We start from the raw sequence: 19,942 nt of genomic DNA, 5'->3' as shown, positions 1-19,942 counted from the left end.
AAAGCTTAAGGACAAATTAATTTTCAATTAAGTGTGGAAGTAAAAGTAGAATCATGACTGTATTACGAAGACAATAGTACCGACTGTGTGGAGGATGGCTGTCCGAGTTGCAGAGCTCTGCTCACTCCGAATCCTGATCATTGGGGTCCAGGACCCTGCTCCCCCGGCTCCCCTCAGCTCCCCTCGGCTCCTTCCCGGCACCCCCTGGTTCCCCCTACTCTCAGGCTCCCCTGGCACCCCCTGGCTCCTCTGGCTCCCCCGCTTCCCTCGGTGTGGCTTCGGGCAGCCATTGGGTGTCTCTGTGTGTATTTTCTTACAGATGAAACAGGAAGTATTAACACACCGTGCGCCAATCCAGTGCACCAATCCAGCCTGCGATGAGGCTCCTAGACCCGTCTGTGCCTGTCTAGCACCGCAGTCACTCGACAGAGGCAGGGCATGCGCTTGTGTAAGTCCTGAAAGGAAAACAGTCCTGGCTGACTGCTCCATCAACAGAACAGTTTGAGACTTTAAATCTCACAGGTTATGCATGCATATTTCTCCTGAAGATAGCCACTAAATGGCCTTTATTTTTAAAAATTATTAATTTATTTATTTGAAATGCAGAATAACAGAAAGGAGGAAAAGGACAGAGAGATCTTCCATCCACTGGTTCACTCCCAAATGGCAGCAACAGCCAGGGCTGAGCCAGACCAAATTCAGCAGCCAGGAGATCCATCGTGCGTCCAAGTTCTGGGGCCATCTGCTGCTTTCTCAGGAATGTTAACAAAGAACTGGATATGAAGTGGAGCAGCCAGAACCCAAACCTGCATTCTCATATGAAATGGTGGCATCACAAGCAGAGCCTTAACGCGCTGTGCCACGACACCAACCACTAAACGTTGTTCACGGAAGGTTTTACTGTGTGCCTCAGCCTGGGAAGTGCTCTGGCTGAGAGCCTAGAACTTCAGGGACCTTGTCGTTTTGTATAGGACTAGACTGTTGTTCCAAGAATCACTTCTGTGCTGATTGAAACCTTTCATGTCAGTTTCTCAGAAATCTGCAAGATTTCTTACTTTCTTCTGGGGTCAGCCAGGTCCAGCCTGAGGTCACCCCTCTGCCATGTCCATGTCCTATACGTGGGTCATAGCAGTGCTGGGAGACCCAGAGGCACAGGAGAGTCCATATTGGAGAGCCAGTGTGGTGGCATGTAGCCTTATCCTCTGCCTGCAGTGCCAACGTTACATGTGGGTGCTGATTCGAGTCCTGGCTGATCCACTTCCTAGCCAGCTCCCTGGAAAAGTGGCAAAGAATGGCCTAAGGCTGTTGTCCTCCATACCTATTTGAGAGACTCAGAAGAGGCTCCTGGCTCCCAACTTCGAACCAACTAGCTCTGGCCATTGCATCCATTTAGGGAAATGGACCAATGGATGGAAGATCTGTCTCTCCCTCTCTTTGTAACTCTGACTTTCAAGTAAAATCTTTTTAAAGATTTATTCTTTTATTGGAAAGGCAGATATACAGAGAGAAAGAGATAGAGAAAGATCTTCTGTCCATTGGTTCACTCCCCAAGCAGCCAGAACAGCCAATGCTGCACCAATCCAAAGTCAGGAGTCAGGAACTTTTTCCGGGTCTCACACGGGTGCAGGGTCCCAAGGCTTTAAACCGTCTCCACTGTTTTCCCAGGCCACAAACAGGGAGCTGGATGGGAAGTGGGGCAGCCAGGATTAGAACCATCACCCATATGAGATCACGGCACGTGCAAGGCAAGAACTTAAGCCACTAGTTTCAGGCCCTCAAATAAAATTTTAAAAAAAGATTCCATATCTGTCACACCACAGACTTATCTCCAGAAGGTGGGCTGGAGGCTATGCCAAACACTTCCACCAAGTTCAAGTTTAAAGTATGATTCTGCCTACCACTCTAACCTCTAGAGGGCCCAGTGATCCAGGCTGCCCCGTTGGCACTGATGCCCAGGGCTGCCTCCTGTCCATCTCTCCTGCAAGAGCTCCAGGCTCCCCCACCCAGCCTACTGGCTGCTTCCTAGCACATTTGCTGTAATAAGTCATCTGACTAATGTGTTTATCTGAGGTTCCCCCACACTGAAATGGGAGCTCTCTGAGCCAAGGGCTGTGCTGGCCCTGCTCACTGCTGCCTGGCAGAATGAGTGAGAACAGTGGCTGGATATGACGGTGTGAACAGGGCGGACTGCAGCTCAGCTTTATTCTGTGCTGTCGAGGCAGCAGCCCATCTGCTTCCGTCCCTAACACTGCTGCCCCCCTCGTCCCTCATGTGGGACGTGCAGTGCCAAGTGCGCTCAGAGCTAGAGGAGCCCCAGCAACCCCCGCGGGGGACACCTGGCAAAGCCCCAGGACACACACTCTGTGTGTCTGAAGCAGTGGCACGTGGCAGCCATATAGCTCTCCACAGCATTGGAGTGACGCTTCCCGCATCAGCAGCCCACCAAGGGACAGATGTGTGTGCTCATTAAACTCGCTGGTGTTTTGTGTTCTTCCAGCTCTCTATTTTATCATCATGGATGTATATTATTTAAGATGGGAGGGTGGAACATATTTTATTTAATGATTTGCTTGCTTGGTTTATAACATGGAGGACTTGGGCATATGGTGTGTGGGCCTCCACTTGGATTCTTGCTTGAGGAGCTGAATTTTAGGGAAGAGCCTGCAGCGAAGAGCCTGTCTTCTGTCCTGGATTCACCACTGGCTGCTGTTGGCTCTACATCACGCCGTGTGCCAGGTGACCGCAGACCTGGCAGCTTACAATGACCACCTCGCTAGGACAACTTGGCACATGCAGGATACGGGAAGTGTTGGGCTGTGCAGCTCTCACTCGGAGTCTCGTGCGTCCACAGGTGAGCCACCGTGGTTCTCCAGACTGCTGGTCCAAGAAGATGCCAGCTGCTGCTGGCTTGTCTGTGAAACCCTGGCCGGGAGTGCTGACTGCAGGCCCATCCCACACCTCATCTGCATCACTGTCTCAGGACAGACTTCCTGCGGAAAGGAGGGCAAGCCCATAGAAATTCAGGTAGAAACTTCCAGACTCTGATGGCCAGGTTGTGCAAGTCACCTTGTGCCTTTCTTAGGATATATGGGGACTTAATTGTTCACGCAACTGCTAGATTCAAGTAAGACTTGATCTAGCATTTCAACATTGTCAAGGATTTGCCTTCACCCACATCTTTCCCCATGCCTGAATACCCTTGTAAGAAGCCTTGGTAAGGACCAGGGTTGTGGCTGGGACAGTTAAACCATTACCTACAATATAGCATCATTTTTGAGCCCCATTACTTCACTCCTAATCCATGCTCCCTGCCAAGGCGCCTGGGAAAGCAGTGGAGTATGGCCCAAATGCTTGGGACCCTGCATTCATGTAGGAGACCTGGAGTTCTGAGATCCTATGACCACTGGGGGAGTGAACCAGCCGATGGAAATATTCTCTCTTATTCTCTCACACACACACGCATACACACACAGCCTTACAAATAAATCTTTAAAAGAACTATTGGTAATTTAAGAACCTCCGCTCTCCCTCCTGATGGGAGCTCGGTTCCCTTCTGCAGAGCCGTTCTGCCCACTGTGTTTCATCTGGCAGGTGGTTCTGCCAGGCGCCTGCATAATCTCTGGAGCGCTGAAGGGCTTGCCTCTCCCTGTGCGCTGCTCTTCCCGCAGCCCCAGGCTCACAGGTGACACCCCTTTGACTTGACCTGGGCGGCAGGACCGCTCATTCCTCTCTGGATCTTGAAACTTGACAGTTCCCTTGCTGTGGGATGGCCCAGCTGGTGCCTGCCCCACCGCACGTCCCCTGACTGTGCACCTGTTCTCAGGACAGGCCCTCCTCGCTGGCTCTGCGCCACGCCGTCACCCAGCTGGACGCCCCTGCGCACTAGGCGCTCTGAGAAGCCGGACCTCGCCTTACACGGAATCCCGGGGTCTGAGATGATCAAAAGAGGAGAGAAAGCAGCTGTGGCATCCTCCTCTCCCCCACTACCTGTCCCCTCCCCCGCAACGGAAATGCCTCTTTTCAAACGTAATGCGGTATCTGGCCTATCCTGCCTGGCAGCCACTCCCCAGAACCCCCGAGCAGGCCCCGGGGCGCTGCGCACCCCCTTCCTCCGCCCCCGGCGCCGCGCTGCACCTGGGAACGCAGAGCTCCCTCCAGAGCTCGCCCCTGCCTTTCCCCACCCAGGTGGAGGAAGAGGTGTGTGGCAGTCGGGGCTGCCCTGAGCGGGACTCAGGTGAGTGCCTGGCTAAGTACGGTGCCCGAGAGGATCGGCTGGCCCCCGCGTCTGGGAGCAGCTAGTGTGTCGGTCAAGGTCGGAGCCTGGTAGAAGCCAGAAAGAGCAAGAGCGAAAGCGAGCTGCTGGAGGTGAGCCCAGCGTTGTGGCTTCCCAGCAGAGGCGGAAAGCGCGCCAAGGTAAAGTCTCCTGAACTGTAGCGGAAAGGGTTCACCCGCGGCGGGACTCGGGGTGTGGGCGCATCCTGGAGCCTCTGGGGCTCGTGGGGCTTGTTTCTTGGTCGCACTGCGGGTAGATACACACTCACGCACGTACATACGTATGTATCAGAGGAGTCCATAGCCCCACTGAACGGAGTAGAAGACCATGAGTACCTACGGTACCAATAAACTGATGAATACGTGGAAAGTTTAATGAAGAGCGGAATGTATACCTCATTTCAAAGCGCATATTAGTTACCTAGGAAGAGGGGAAGGTTCTTCAAAAATTTTTTTTTTTTTAAAGAGGGAGAGACCTCTTCCATTTGCTGGTTCACTCCTCACATGGGGTTGCAGCCAGGAGCTTACTACATCTGGGTCTCCTATGTGGGTGCAGGGGCTCAGGCACTAGGGCCATCCTCCCACGCTCTTCCCAGGTGCCTCAGCAAGGAGCTAGATAGAAAGTGGAGCAGCTGGGACTCAAACCAGCACCCACGAGGGATGTCCGCGCTTTAGGCAGCGACTTTGTTACGCCAGAGCACCCTTGGCTTATAAAAATAAAAGCCTAATGTGGCCTGCCTCAGTTGAGTGGTATGTCCACAGTCACACGAGCAAGGGGCAGGCCTAGCATGCACACACATCTCGGCAGACCCAAGCCGGTGCCTCTTGGCCCCAGGTTCCCAGAACCCGTTAGTGGTCGTAAAGGGCTGGGGTCCTTCAGCAACAGAGTGCAGTGCTTCTGGGGCTCTACCCTCCTGTCCTCACACGGCTGAGCGGATCCTGGGCCTCCAGTCCTGGGCAGGAGTGCTCCCACATGTAGACCCCACGGTTGAAGCGGAAAAGGACAAATGCCCATTCCAAAAGTCACCAGAGCAGTGGCTTTGGGCAGAGGCTGTCCCAGTGGGAATCGGGTGAAGCCACCCTCAGAAGCCAGGCCGACTGAGGGAAAGGCGACAAGGGGTCCCACGGGGGCGTGTGGGGGCTGTGTGCACTTTCTGCTTGTGCCTCCCTAGATGGGGTGTGCAGCTGCACACCAGCTCCAACCCATCCTCCCTCACCAGGCGGGCCTCCTGACTCCTGGGCAAAAACGTTTCTGCAGTTTCTAAAATTTGCAAGAAACCAAGTTCACAAGAATACCTGTCATTTACTATTACCGTGACTTTGTCAATATTTAACATCACTTTTCACCTACAATAATGCAACCCAACCTGATCTAAACACAAACTTTATTTTCAGTCACTTGAATCTCAGACAGTGTTTATACCAAACATTTGTTCATCTGTTACTACTGTGTGACCAACAACCCCCAACTTCACATCCCACGGGAGGGCATCCCCTCTGGCTGTCAAGCAGATCTGCAGGATACCATGATATGCAAGATCAGTCTGGCACACAGAGGCTGGCAGGCAGCTAGTGGGCATCTGTCTTCCTAGGCAGGGCACACCTTCCATTCCAAAGCCAGGCAGAGGCCAAGTCCTGCAGGAGCACAGGCCTGCCCCAGAGTGACCAGTAGAGGGAGTCATGCTTCGACCCACTGCCTCCTACATGACCATGCCCTGCCCACACAAGAGACATGGCAAAGAAGGGGTTAAGAGCGCCACAGGTGTTTCCCAGAGAGGATTGTCGATCATGGTATGAGCTAGCTCCTCATGGCTGAAACAAGGGTGCGGTTCCATGTGTTTCGTTTTAACGTTTGCTTTAGAAAGCTTCATTTTCTTAATTAGACCTCAGGCTCGCCTACCTAGATGCACCTGACTCTAAAGGTGCGCTTCTGTGTGCACGGAGGATCACTGAAATGCATCCGTTTCCTTGCCCTCAGTCATAAGCGATCCTCACAAAGAGAAGCGAGATGACCCGCATCTCTGTCCTTGTGCCGCCCGGGCTGGGGGTTTGACGCGCTCCTGGCATGGATGGGGGAGAAGGTGCCAGCCGTTTAGGACACCAGAAGGTGAATTTTGAGCTGGGAGCTTGAAGGATGAGCACCTTGAACCAGGGGGACACCAAGCAAGCACCCAGGCAAGGCAGCAAGCACAACACAGGTTAGGGAAGCGGCGTATGTGGAGCCTGTGCCCCTTCCCAGCGCGCTCTGGGGTAGCTCTGCGCACCAAACTTGGGCTGAACACCCAGCCGGCTTGGTGCGCCAAGGCCCTGCAGGGGGCCCTGTGGTTCTCCTGGCGACTGCCGCACTCCTCCGGGCCGACCTCTGCCCTCTGCACAGAGCAGGACCGGCGGCCCGCGCCCTTTGGAGTAGGGCAGACGGGACTGAGCCAGGCGGGCGCAGTGGGCGCGCTGGGCTGCGTGGCGCGGCCATGGAGAGACCGATGGCGCTGGGCAGCGAGGTGCTCATGAGCCAGGCCATCCAGCCGGCGCACGCTGACGCCCGCGGCCAGCTGAGCGCTGGGCAACTGCTTAAGTGGGTGGACGCTGCTGCCTGCCTGGCGGGTAGGCGCGGGCCGGGGGAGCTGGTAGGGGGAGGAGGGAGGTGAGGAGAGATGGTGGAACCAGTGTGTGCTGGGACCAGAGGAGAGGACTGGGGTTGGGGAAGGAGGACGGACAGAGCCAGGAGGTGTGGACCTGACAGAGGGTCCTGGGATGGCACCCAGGGAGGGAGCAGGGATACGATGATGGGGAGCAAGAGGACCTGTACAGGGAAGAAGGCAGGGGCTGCTAAGTCAGGGACTGGAGGGACAGGGGAAGGGCACGGCTGTATTTGGAATAAAGACTAAGATTAGATGGAGTCAGAGAGGGAGTCGTGGTGCCAGAGGATCCGAGTCTTTGTGAGAGTCCCTGGCAAGCCAGAAAGAGAGCCTAGTCAGTACCTCAACCAGGGGCACCTCACTGGAGGAGCCAGCAGCCTCCAGCACATGGGAAAATGGCTTCTGTAATTGAAGCTGCCCATCCCTGGTGTTGTGTTAGGGCAGCTCAGTGAGACCCAAGACAGGGTCTTGGGACTGCGAGGGAAGTGGTTTCTGCCTGGGGTCCCTGCATCAGGACCTTGGGAGCCTGGTAGCTGTGTGGCGGCAGCAGGCTGGAAGGCAGGAGAGGTGGCGCTTTTCCCTGAGTGGAGGGCCTGTGTCTCTGGCCTCTCTTGCACCTTCAAATGGGTGATCTGTGTCAGAGCGAGCGAGAGGGTCCAGGTGGGAAGAGTGCTGCTGGGCAGGGGAGCTGGGGCTGAGCCTCAGAAAGTCTGGTGGTGTCAGGCGGGGGCTTCCATAAGGGTGGTGCTGGGGTTCAGGTGTGTGCCAGCCCTGGCCAGCAGGGTCTCCGCTGCTGCTGCAGGTGATCCACTGAGGACCCGGGGCCCCGGTTCACATGTCTGTGCTGTCCCTATTGCATCATAGAAGCATCTCTCCCCCAGGGAGACCTTCGGCTCTCCTGGGCTGTGTAAAGCCGGAAGCCTTCAGCCCTACGCTGCACTCTCCTCCAGGGACGCCTCCGGGCATGGCTGTCAGCTCTCCTCCTGCCAGGGCTTTAGCTGCTCTGCTTGACCATTTCAGCTTCGTCCATTCTTCCCTGCCCTGCTCTTTGGCCTTCGTGGGCCAAGACCAGAAGCTGGTGGAGGGAAAGGATTTATATCACCATGGACTTCTGCAGCTGTCTGCCACGGAAGTCCTGTTGGACCTCCATTCTACCAGACTTACCTCGTCCTGCCCAACTGAAAGCTGTCCTCTGCACAGAGGGCCCTTTGAAATGGCAGTCAACTCCGGGCCTCTGCCATCCCTCCTGCGTGCTGTCTGGCATTGGATGCAGCCGGCCAGGGAAGCGTGCCCGTGAGGCAGGCCCCCAGATCCAGAGGACATAAGCCTGACTGTGTTGCTCAGAGAGACATCGGCTGTAAACACGGCTCTGAAGTCGCACCACGTGCCTAGTGGCTCTTTGTCCCTGGTTCACTATGCCTCGCTGCACCATCCTTCTGACAGTCCCCAGGATGGGCTGTGCCCTTCTGCACCCAGGGCCTCTACACCTGCTCTTCTCACAGTTTCCACACTCTGGGCGTTCCCATGTATCACAGCTCACCGTCATTGTCATGTCCTCAAAGAAGAGACTCCTGGCAGCCTGTAAGGGCTGCTGAAACGATTCTTAAAGGTGCCTGGCTCAGTCTGTCTCTCCGTAAGCGGGGAGCAGTCGCCTCCTGCAATTGTTACAGAGATTTCTGTGGTCACTCAGCTAGATCGTAGAATGTTCTCATTCCTCTGAACCTGAACAGGTATATGATGGCTGATAATACAGTAACTGGTAATATTACCAATATTACAAAAATCTATCACCAAGTTGAGAAATGTAGAGAAAGCCTGTGTTAGACACCGGGAGGGGGACAGGGAGACCCCGCTGAAGCCAGGGCCAGTGTGTGGCTGAAGCATCCTGTTCTTCCAAGTGTTTCCAGTGTGCAGGTGCTCACTTTTCAGTAGCCTTACATAGTTTTTCTTTTATGTTCCACCGAGGGTGTGTAGTTGGCTATCTGGGGGAGATGTTTTTCCCTGATATGAGAGACACTTGGGCCATGCTGGAAGAATCCTTTAGACTTTGGTAGGAAAAGTGGTGGGGCATGGGCGTTGGGTTCAATGGTTGAGGTGCTCCTTGGGACGCCCCCATCCCATTTCAGAGTGTCTGGGTTGAAGCCCCAGCCCCTGCTCTTCCACTCCAGTTTCTTGCTAGTACCTGCCTTGGGGGTACCTACCAGCCATGTGGAAACAGCAGATTGAGTTCCTGGCTCGCGGCCGTTTTGATTGCAAACTGTAAGCAGAAATCTGCCTTCTTCCCTGCAAAGTGGCTTCTTCAGGTATCTTAGTGACCACTTGCCGCCCTTGTCATAGGACCTGCAGTGCCTCCAGGGACCTGGCCATCTTGGCCTGCGTTCCCCTTCCCAACAGCCCCGACTCCTCCGTAACACTCCATTAGAACAGCCAGCATCACTGTCCTGTATTTGCAGCATCTGACATGAGGCTGATGAGGCACAGACTCTCCATTCGTATTAGTTGAAGGCGGAAAGAGTGTTTCCACTATTTTTATCAGCTATCATCTCCTACCTGAGGTCTAACCTCTCAATCTACTATCATTCCTTACCTTCTCTGTGCATCCTCAAGGAGTCAGAAATCACTGTAGGATTTTTCTACTTTTAGTGATATACAAAGAAAAATCCAGGCCAGTTTTATTAAATTCATGTCATGTCACTGACACACTTCTAAGAAGAAAGCATTCATTCATAATAAAAATTACAGACCCTGGGAGCTGGATAACCCAAGAGCATGGCCCTGGCATTTGATTGGCTGTTGGCAAAGGCCTCATGGCAGAGGGCAACGGACAGAAGAAAGGGAGTGGAGGGAGAGGACGACCCTCCGTAATGGCCCACTCTTGCAAAAACTAACCCAGTTTGCAGAAAATGGCTTGAATTCCTTGTAAAGGTCCCATCTCCCAATGCTATTATATTAGCTAATTACTTTTTAAAGATTTATTTTTATTGGAAAAGCAGGGTTACAGAAAGAAGAGAGAGATCTTCCAAACACTGGTTTACTCCTCAAATGGCAGCAATGAGAACAGCTAGGCTGAGCCAAAGCCAGGGCCGGGAGCTGCCTCTGGGCATACCCAGGGATTTGGACCATTCTCTGTTGCTTTCCCAGGCCATAAGCAGGGAATTGGTTTAGAAGTGGAGCAGCTGGGACACAAACTGGCACCCCATGGGACATCAGCACTACAGGTGGAGGCTTAACACGTGGTGCCACCGGGCCAGCAACTGATTTTAACATGAGTTTTGGCAGACTGAAGCCACACTCAGACCATAGAGCTCAGGTACTTGGTGTTTATCAATACTTAGCTCACTGCACAGGCAATAGTAAATGCATAATCAACTATACCTACTATAGTGAGTGTGTTTCTTCTTAATACTCCATTAGGAACGCCTAATGCCATATACACACAGTAGAACACAACTTTGTACAACATTAAGTCTATCTATTAATATTGCATTTTAGTTATTTAAATCTTTCAAAATTGATAACTCATGTGGGTGTATGTGATAAGATTCTGTTCCTAAGAACAGCTTTCTAATCTCCACACCCCAAGCACTCGTGTGCGTTCTTATTAGGAACTCTTGGCTCAGTGTTTGACAGCATGTTTGCAGAGATGCAGAATTATCTGGAAATTTGGAGCTTTGGGAGGACAGTGGGTATGGCTGGGCTCTCAGTGAGCTGCTTCAGGGGCAGGACTGATGCGGTCTGGTGGCCGGCATCCAGCGACTGTTTGATGCATTGAACTGAGCTGCCCCTGGGCACTGCTGAGTCCGGTGCGTCCCACTTCTCTTCCTCCCACGGATCCTGAGCTGAGAAGCTCTGCCGCTCACACCTGGAGTCCTGCTGTGCTGCTTGCTGTCCATACATTACATGTTTGCCAAGTTAGGAAGTCCAGCGTTCTGCAGGGGGGTTCCCGGGAGCAGCGTGTTTCCCATTCTGCCTGGACTGCTCCTGGATGCTGTGTTGCACGTGAGGCAGCCCATAGCTGCTCAGCGCTCACAGTGGCCAAGCAGCTCCAATGTGTTCAGCTAGCAGTTACTCAGACTGGACACTGTGAAGCTTTGTTTTTCCAAACAGAAGGATAGTACCTGAGATAGATGAAGTCTGTACCACCTGCTGAAACGACCCTTCTAAGTAGTGAGATTCACTAGGTATTGGTGTTGAATTTCAAACAAAATTCATATAATTACAAGTTGAGGGTAGCATGCCATAAGCACAGTGCAGCGATTTATTAACAAAGGAACTGTGTGTGCTAGTGTGGGCACAGGGGTGCTGGAGTGAGTGAGAGATGTGGTAATGAAATCTATCACTTGTATTTTGTTCTTCTTCCCTTATGTCGAATTATTCAAACAACTACTAATGAAGCACCTTTTTTTTTTTTTAACTTACTTTTGAAGCTGAAAAGCATGCCGGGGTTTCCTGTGTCACAGCCTCCGTAGATGACATCCAGTTTGAGGAGACGGCGAGGTAAGAGGCCTCACTGTGTCCCTCCTGTATCCCATCCATTGGCTGTCACTGGTCATTTTTACTGAAATATCATCTGACCTGATCTGAATCAGCAAAAACAACCATCTAATGCCTGTGGCAGTGAGTTCTATGAGTGTGAACTCAGGCTTCGCTTTGCTCAGAAGTAATTCTTCCCATGAACATCTCAGGGCATGAAGCACAGGGCTGCTTCCACTGGAAAAATAAGCAGTGACGGTGGGTGTATTTGCTACGGGGATTTTCATCATCACATTGGTGGATGAACACTAATTGACCTACATAAAAATTGGTCAGTTATGAAAAACATTTTACGTGTGGGAGCATTTATGTGCTAACTGTGGGAAATGTCATCAAACAAATATTTTAAATACACATGACATTTGAGAGCCGTGTAATGTGCCCTCCCCCCACTGCCCAATGCCCTAACATGCCAGCAGTCCCCTCACCCACACGCCTGCCCTGCCCTCCTGCAGGCTCACACCCTATTTTTAAGCAGGTTCAAGGCATCATCTGCAAATATTTCTAAAATATCAGGGATTTTAAAAAAACATAGTAATACCATCATAATACCATTAATGTAGATTATGATTTCCAAAACAGCCATTTAAAAGTTTCAATAATTGCTTCATTGAATCAGAGTCCAATATGGCTTCTGTATTTTAAATGTCTTTTATCATTTAGTAACTTTAGTAATTTCCCCTTCTTCTCTGTTGAGTTTATTGATACTGGTTATCTGTCCACGTACTATCTGCCTGATTCTGTATTGGTTTGTAGCGTCCCAGATGTACATGCTCGTGTCCTGTGCCTCACTTGTAAGCTCATTGTTATATTTCAAAATTGATGTAACGATGGCTTGATTCCCCCCGGGCCTAAAGGCACGCCAGCCTGCCCAGCTCCCGGACAGCATGGAGCTGTTTGCTTGCTTCCTCTCAGGGATGTTTGCGTATCATCTATCTGTTAGCCGAGATTGAACATGGCCTTGTAGACTTGCTTGTGTGTCTGTCCTAACCTCCCACGCAGAGCTGCTCCACAGCCAGCAGCCAGTGTGGAATCCCCGTGTACACGCTCGTGGCCTTGGCAGACGCCTCGACTTTTCTAGAGGGGGCAGCCGCCCACGGAACAAGCGTGGGGTCCAGTGGTGGACTTGGTTGTTCTGCACTCAGTTCTGTCCCCGACATTCCACACATGAGCACCATGGCCATACTAGGGCAACTTTGCAGCCTGGCCCCCACCTGGCATCTGAAATGATGGGCGCCAGGCTGACTGAGTTGTCCCTTTTGTTTTTGCCAGAGTTGGACAAGTTATCACCATCAAAGCCAAAGTCACCAGGGCGTTCAGCACAAGCATGGAGGTAAGAGATGCTTCCTGCTTCTGCTGCCTGCTAGCGGCCACCACCCAAACCCCAGGCGGTGGGCGAGGAGGGGTCCCAGGCAGCCACCACCCAAGCCCCAGGCGGTGGGCAAGGACGGACCCCAGGCCTCGGAGTCTGTCCTTAGGCTCACAGATCCCTTTCCTTGGGGCAGTCAGCACAGGGTTCCCCAGAACAGTGACATCACCACAGTACATGTCATGGCGGCCGCCCAGGTGAGAGGCCTAAGACAGGTGTCCTGTCCGGAGGGCACTTGCCTCTCGGGAGGTCTGCCTACATGACCTGCCAGGTGTCCTGCCAGGCCTGGAGTTCACACAGCCCCCAGGCAAGCAGTTAAGGCAGAATCGCAAAAGCAGAAAACATCTAGGTTCTTCACACTCCTGTGAGCCAGCCAACCTTCCAGCAAGTAGGCAGTGGTAACCTTCCCACTTCTAGGCCCTGTGCTGTGGTCATCAGACACTTCACTTCTCGTGTTTTAAACTGTATAGTAGGTGGTCATCTTTGCTGTAGAGGGTCAGTTCTCTTTTGGAGAGAGGAGACTGAGAATGACATATTTTACGTCTTCCTACATGCAAGGATCGCCCTTTTCTTGCCCTTCATTCTCTTGTCAATCTTCATACTTTCTCCAGTATTATTTTCCTCTGAAGGATTTTTGTATAGCATAAATCTGCTTGTGACATTTTTTTTCAGGTTTTGTTTGTGAGGAAAATTGTTTATTCTGCCTCCATGTTTGGAGGACATTCCAGCTAGGAGCAGAACTCAGTGCTCTGCCTTCCTGGGGAGTGGAAGGCGTCTCTGTGACAGCAGTCAGCTGTGGCTGGTGTCCCGTGCATGGTCTGTCTGCAGTCAGCTGTGGCTGGTGTCCCCTGCGCGGTCTGTCTACTTTCCCTTGGCTGTGGCTGGTGTCCCCTGCGCGGTCTGTCTACTTTCCCTTGGCTGTGGCCAATATTGTCTCTCACTGTTTTCAGCAGTGAGATGGAGCTGTGCCATCAACCTGATCTCAGTCATTCTGCTGGGCATGTTTTGAGCTACCCGATCTGTGAATTTGCTGTTTCCAAGCCCAGGTTCTGGGGGCTGTGAGGTTCCTCTCTGGGTCCCTTTTCCCTTGTGCCTGCTGTCCGTTGTCCTCAGTTTAAGCCCACTTTCACAGACTCACTCAGGACACAGCACATGTCCCCATGGCATGTTTTGGACTTGCTCGGTCAGACTCAGTCAACTTTTGTACAAGCTGGTGTTCAGAGTTGGTTTTTAACACCCACAGCCCATAGATGCTGGTTTGTTTGTACTATTAGACGTTTTATTGATTTGAGTATTTCTCTAAACCTGTAAAGCTGTGTAGAGTCAGGAAAAGATGGCTTACTTTGGGTTTATCTGCACTTGGTTCCCTTATATAGTACTTAACATTTAATAATATTAAATATGTGTGGTATAAAATAATACTTAATATTATTTAATACTTAATAATGAATTATAATGTTAAATACTTGATACTTAGCATTAAATACTTAATGTTAAATGAATACTTAATACTTAAATATTAAGAGTACATCATATTAAATAAATGATGAGTATGAATGTGAATAAATGCCAGTTATTTCATGGAATGTTGGCTGTTTGTGTTGCTGCTGGATGTGTGCACAGAAACAGCTCTGTGGTTGGTCACACAGTACTGGCCTGAGATACTAAAGGTTGCCCGGAACCCCAGGACAGCAGTGCTAATGGGGACACTTGGGGGAGATGGTTACTAGCCCACAGGTGCAGACCACTCCTGGGGAGCAGAGTGGCAGAGACCCCCAGCCCCCGGCAGCCTCACCACCGGGTGTCTTGGTCACCTTTCCACTATTCCTGAGAAACAGCCAGGACACAAAGGCCCAGGCAGTGGTGTGTGTCTGCCCTCAGAGACACACAGAGACTGGAGGGGATGGAAGGATGGGGCCCCCCTCTCACAGCCTACAGGGAATGGGGCACCCCTATTACAGCCTGTGGGGAACAGGGGCCCCCTCTCACAGCCTGCAGGAAATGGGGCACCCCTATTACAGGCTGTGGGGAACTGGGGCCCCGTCTCACAGTCTGGGGAATGGGGCCCCCCTCTCACAGCCTACATGGAATGAGGCCCCCTCTTACCGCCTGCAGGGAATGGACCCTTCCTTTCATGGCCTGTGGGGTAGTTGTTCATATCTTGTTTTCAAAAGCACATTTTGTAGTAATGACGTGTTTGTCATACACTGCCATTATAAAGAGGATATAAATAGTATGACAGTGTGATTGCGTACATTCCAATATGTGCATGTCCATTTCATCATGGGTGTGTAAAACCAGAGCAAAGTTCAGCTGAAGGCTGGTCTGTCTCATCTCTGGGTGATGTATTACTGATAATACTTGCTGTGGTTAGGCAAATTCCATGAATTTTCCTTGGCAGGTATGTTTTTCCTCTGGTGAAAAAAAATAGTTATATGTAGAACATGGTTCAAAAAAATAGTACAGTAGTGCCTCACAATGCAGTCGAATGCTGGTTTAACTTGTAAAGCAAAGTTGCCTCTTGAATGCTGCAGTCTACTCCGTTCTCTGGACGACTGGATGTTTGTTTACTGTTCTTTTTCTTTCAGATCAGCATTAAGGTCATGGTACAGGACACACTCACTGGCACTGAGAAACTTGTTAGTGTGGCTTTCTCGACATTTGTCGCCAAACCAGTTGGGAAAGAGAAGGTAGGTCCTGTGGAAACAGCGTCTGCACTCCTGTGGAATGAAGGACGTCCCTCCTCACTCACTGCCAGAGGATGGGATGGGAGATCTGCTAAGCTGGCATAAACATTTTTTGAAATCCATGTACAGCTTTTTCATAATACATCTTTTTTTTGGATCTTTGGTATGTGTGGGTTTCACAGATTTTTAAGCAAAATAGATCTCTGTTGTTCCCCTTTTCCATTAATACTTCAAACACGGCTTTCTGGGCTCTATCTGGGACCCACTGTGTTAGAATCAGCACCTTGACCAGGCACCCTGGGATCCCTTGTTCCCCCAAACCTCAGGCCTTGACGTGGTTCTTGCCAGCCATTCTGTTTTGCCAGCCAAGTGTTCACACAAGTGATGGACGTTAGCCACACTTCCACCCTTCTCCCCTGGGACCCCAGCCTGCTCACTGCCCAGTTCAGGAGTGTGTGGATAAGAACAGAAAGGCCACCCTCTGTCCTCTTGCCGGCAAGATGGCAGGCCTGGCTCCCAGCAGTGGGCTCCCATCCTTGGCTGCTGAGCCCCTGCCCAAGCTACTTAATTTCCAGCTGGTCATGAGAAGCTGGGGGCTGGATTGAACTACAGGGTCTCTGGGCCTCTGTGCAAAGCGAGGGATCCAGGATGGAATTGGCCTTTGTGGATTAGGAAGCGCCAGCTCCTGAGCACAGTGTCTCAGGTGCACACTGACCCAGCAGTCTTTGGTTCCCTGCTGGGCACACAGCTGACACAGGGCTGCCTGGAGCACTGGCCAGTGCCGTCTATCTGGCTACACAGTGCACAGGTCACACAAGCACCCCGTGGAGCTGTGGACTTTACACGGCATGTTGTCATCACAGGCTTGTTCGTCCTCTCGGCCAAGGGCAGTACCAGCCTGCACGTGCCCCGTCGCAGGCCAGGTTGCCCCTTCCTGTCACACACCTGAGAGTCACCAGGCAGCACTTGGGCTCTGCTATTTCTTCTTTGCAGGTCTCTGGAGGTTGCTTAAAACTTGAACACATGGAGTCTTTCCATTTCCTCAATGATCAGAGTTATAATTTGGGACTGTCCCTTGGCACAAGATAACTTCCTCTGAAGCATCTTTATTTCAACCTTTGGATGCCTTAATTCCACAAGATTAAGAAAAAGCACACACACTTCTTTTTTAACACGCTTTTTTATTTACGAGAGAGAGAAAGACAGAACTTCGATCCACTGGCTCATGTCCCTGTCACCTGCAGTTAGTAGCACTGGTCCACAGCCAGGACCCAGAACTCAAGCCAGCTGTCCTGCACAGGTGGCCGGTGGCAGCGCCATCAGCTGCTGCCTCCCAGTCTGCCTTAGCAGGAAGCCGGAGTCGGGAGGCAGCAGGCCGGGCACTCGGATGTGGGTGTAGGTGTCTCTGCTGCTGCTCCAGATGGCCACCCCAGAAAACATTGCCTGAAAAAAACCCAGGGGGAGCCAAGTCCCTCTCCTCATTCACTCATTTGAAGATTTTAGAATATGTGGTCCTGTTGAAAATTATTAAAATCAAGGAAAATAGAACAGGGAAACATTTATATGTCTTGTTATATGAAGAAGTAATTAAGCCTCTATTAACGTTTTTTTTTTAATTTGAAAGTATTTTAAGAGAAAAAAAATGAGACGAAATGTGTTTAGTGAAAGCTCCCGTAATATTCTACTTGCTTAAGTTAGAAAACCGTATCATTTGGTGGGGGAGGAGTTCACATTGTGCTCTGCTAACTTAACAAGGCAAGACAAAAATGCTTCTTCACTCCAGGTTTGTTTAAAGCCAGTCACGCTTCTCACGGAACAAGATCGTGTGGAGCATAATCTGGCTTCTGAGAGAAGGAGAGTCCGGCTGCAGCACGAAGATACTTTCAACAACCTGATGCGGGAGAGCGGCAAGTGTGCGGGTCAGGGTCAGTGATCCCACCTCCGGGCCCCTGCCTGCGAGTGGAGCCTCCCTGTGCCCTTTGCCCAGCTCCGTCGCACCGGTGTGGAGAGGTCCCATGGGGGGCTCCAGGGCAGGAGGTGATAGGGAACCGGTGGTGAGGAAGGAGTCCATGGGGCTCCACAGTGCAGGCCAGGCAGATAGCGCCCACGGGGGTGAGGGGTGATGGAGCCTGCTCAGGCGGGAACCAGGCACTCACAGGGCTCTGCTTGGAGCAGCCAGGGTTGGGGGCATCTGGGGCTGGAGGAGGGAGGGAGGCTCCCTGCAGACCTGATTATCTGCTGAGCTTCAAAGGGCAGCACCCGAGGCCAGCCTGTTTTTAGGAAGGAGGACTGTTGAGCGATGGGAGGTGTGTGTGCACACTAGAGTAGCCACAGCAGCCCTGAGGCAGACCACTGCCTGTGTGCCTCACTGCCAAAGCCCCAGGGGAGGCAGAAACCTTGTCTTTGCATACTGGTGGCCAAGCCTCACCAGGCCTAATGAGCCCATTTCTAAACTGTCTTCGGAAGACTCGGGCACGTGACACCGGAATTAAACAGCAAGTGCTGTTAACCTGGTTTCAACGGCTTGCCTTTCCATACAGTTATTTTTCTGATTTTATCTTTATTTTGTTTTTATCATTTTTAAAGGATTTGGTTTATTTGGAAGGTCACATTACAGAGAGAAACGGAGAGAGAGAGATCTTTCATCTGTTGGTTCGCTCTTCAAATGACTGCAGCAGCCAGGGCTGGGCCAGACCGAAGCCAGGAGCCAAGGGCTTCATCTTGCTCTCGTACTGGGGTGCCAGGGGCCAAGCACTTGACCCTCTCTCAAGCCTGCTGATCCAAGGAGTGGAGTTGGAGGTGGAACAGCTAGGACACAAACCAGCATCCATATGGGATGCTGGCATTTGAGTGGCAGCTTAACCTGTTATGTCACAATACTGGCCCCTTATTTTTAGAAAGTCTTTTGTCCCCATTAAAACTCTGCTGCTTAAAATAAGTCACTAGGAGAGGGAAGTAGACTTGGCATTTGGTAGGAATTCTGTTCTCTCCAGGTGTTTTCCTGCACTTGAGCTGTCACTGGTGGTCTGTTTCTCTCTGGTCTTCAGACCCTGGCCATGGGAGGCAAGCCCTTCCGTCCACTGCTCAACCCACAGCTGCTGAGCCGGGGTCCTGCAGCTCGGACTGCTCCCGGGCTCCCCGACTGCCTCCTGCAGTCAGTGGGCCCTGGCTAGCCTGAGGCCACTCTTTGAGTCTTCTAGCAGTTCTCGGTGTGAGTAACCAAGCCCTGTGCCTTGCTCTCCTGAGCTCACTGAGGCCAAAGTGACCAGAATTAGAGGTATCAGTTGGGAAGAATACAGCCTTGAAGTGAGGTCATGGGAGGTTTGGGAAAATGGGATGAAAGATGCCCCATTTCCTGCACCCTGGCAGGCGGGGCAGGCCAAAAGTGCTGTGCCCAGTGCCACTTCTTGCTTGAGGGTTGGCACAGTGGGGGATGACTCGGTCGGAGCTGGGCTTCTGGCACCTGAGACCCTGGGAGGAGCTGAGGGAGCCCGCGCTGCAGGACCCCTCTGGTGAGGCTTGGTCTATTGGGAAGGACCTAGGACAGCCATGCCTGGGGCCTCTTCACACCCTCACCCACAAGGCCGCAGGAGCCAGGGGAGCATGGCTAGCTAGGTTGCTTTCTTCCAGTGCTGTGCAAATTGTACCAGTCAGAAGCGCGCGCGCGCGCGCATACACACACACACACACACACACACACAGCATTTTGAATGGCAGAGGCTCCTGAATTAACTGCTGCCCGCAGCCAGAGGGAGTGAGACAGGCATGCAGGCCCCTCAGCTTCAGCAGGGTGCCAGGTTGGTCAGATCAGCTTAACATCATTGTAGTTCAGTTTAGAACTATAAACATTTTAGTTTTTACTTTGGTTTGTTTGAAAGGCAGAGTTAGAGTAGGAGAGAAAAGGAGATCTGTCTGCTGGTTCACTGCCCAAATGGCCACAAACAGCCAGGGCTGGGCTTGCCAAAGCCAGGAGCTGGACGCTTCCTCGTCTGAGTCTCCTGTAGGGACCCCTTTGGGTCACGTTCAGCTGATTTCGCAGGTGCATCAGCAGGGAGCTGGATCACAAGTGGAGCAGCCGAGGCACAAACCGATGTCCATGTGGGAAGCCAGTCCTGCAAGGCGTGGCATAACCCCCTGCACAGTGCTGACGCCTGTGTATTCTCAAACTCTGCTTTCATGATTGTTTTTTATAGTTTGCCTTAAAATAGATTATTCCACAATCCTCTGCACAAAATGTGATTTTAACCTAATGCCATTGATGTTTTTGAAAACTTTGTTAACCACCAGAGCCCTCAAAGTACCGCAGAACTTAAGAGCAGTTCCTCCTAAGAAGTGGGTGGGCCCGACACCTGCACCGCCGCGGCACGTGGCTCATCGGCCTGCGGCCGTGCAGCTGAAGGATTCTGTTTCTGAGCAGATGAAGATCTTCAGCTCTGTCGCTGAAC

At 51.9% G+C, this 19,942-nt stretch overlaps 1 protein-coding gene across 1 annotated transcript in view; it reads left to right on the top strand.

Moving 5' to 3' along the window:
• Nucleotides 1–6,740: 6,740 nt before the first annotated feature.
• The window catches only part of ACOT12 (acyl-CoA thioesterase 12), a 30,842-nt gene continuing 17,640 nt past the window's right edge, over nucleotides 6,741–19,942 (top strand). The window contains exons 1-5 of the mRNA XM_004586304.4: nucleotides 6,741–6,873; nucleotides 11,336–11,405; nucleotides 12,714–12,774; nucleotides 15,399–15,500; nucleotides 17,281–17,416. Of these exons, the coding sequence (XP_004586361.2) occupies nucleotides 6,741–6,873; nucleotides 11,336–11,405; nucleotides 12,714–12,774; nucleotides 15,399–15,500; nucleotides 17,281–17,416 (502 nt within the window). The remainder of the gene's footprint in view (nucleotides 6,874–11,335; nucleotides 11,406–12,713; nucleotides 12,775–15,398; nucleotides 15,501–17,280; nucleotides 17,417–19,942) is intronic.

This window comes from Ochotona princeps, chromosome 28, assembly GCF_030435755.1.
Source record: "Ochotona princeps isolate mOchPri1 chromosome 28, mOchPri1.hap1, whole genome shotgun sequence".
Classification (NCBI taxonomy): Eukaryota; Metazoa; Chordata; class Mammalia; order Lagomorpha; family Ochotonidae; genus Ochotona; species Ochotona princeps.
Note: the sequence above shows the minus strand (reverse complement) of the source record. Positions and strands in the feature narration are given on the sequence as shown.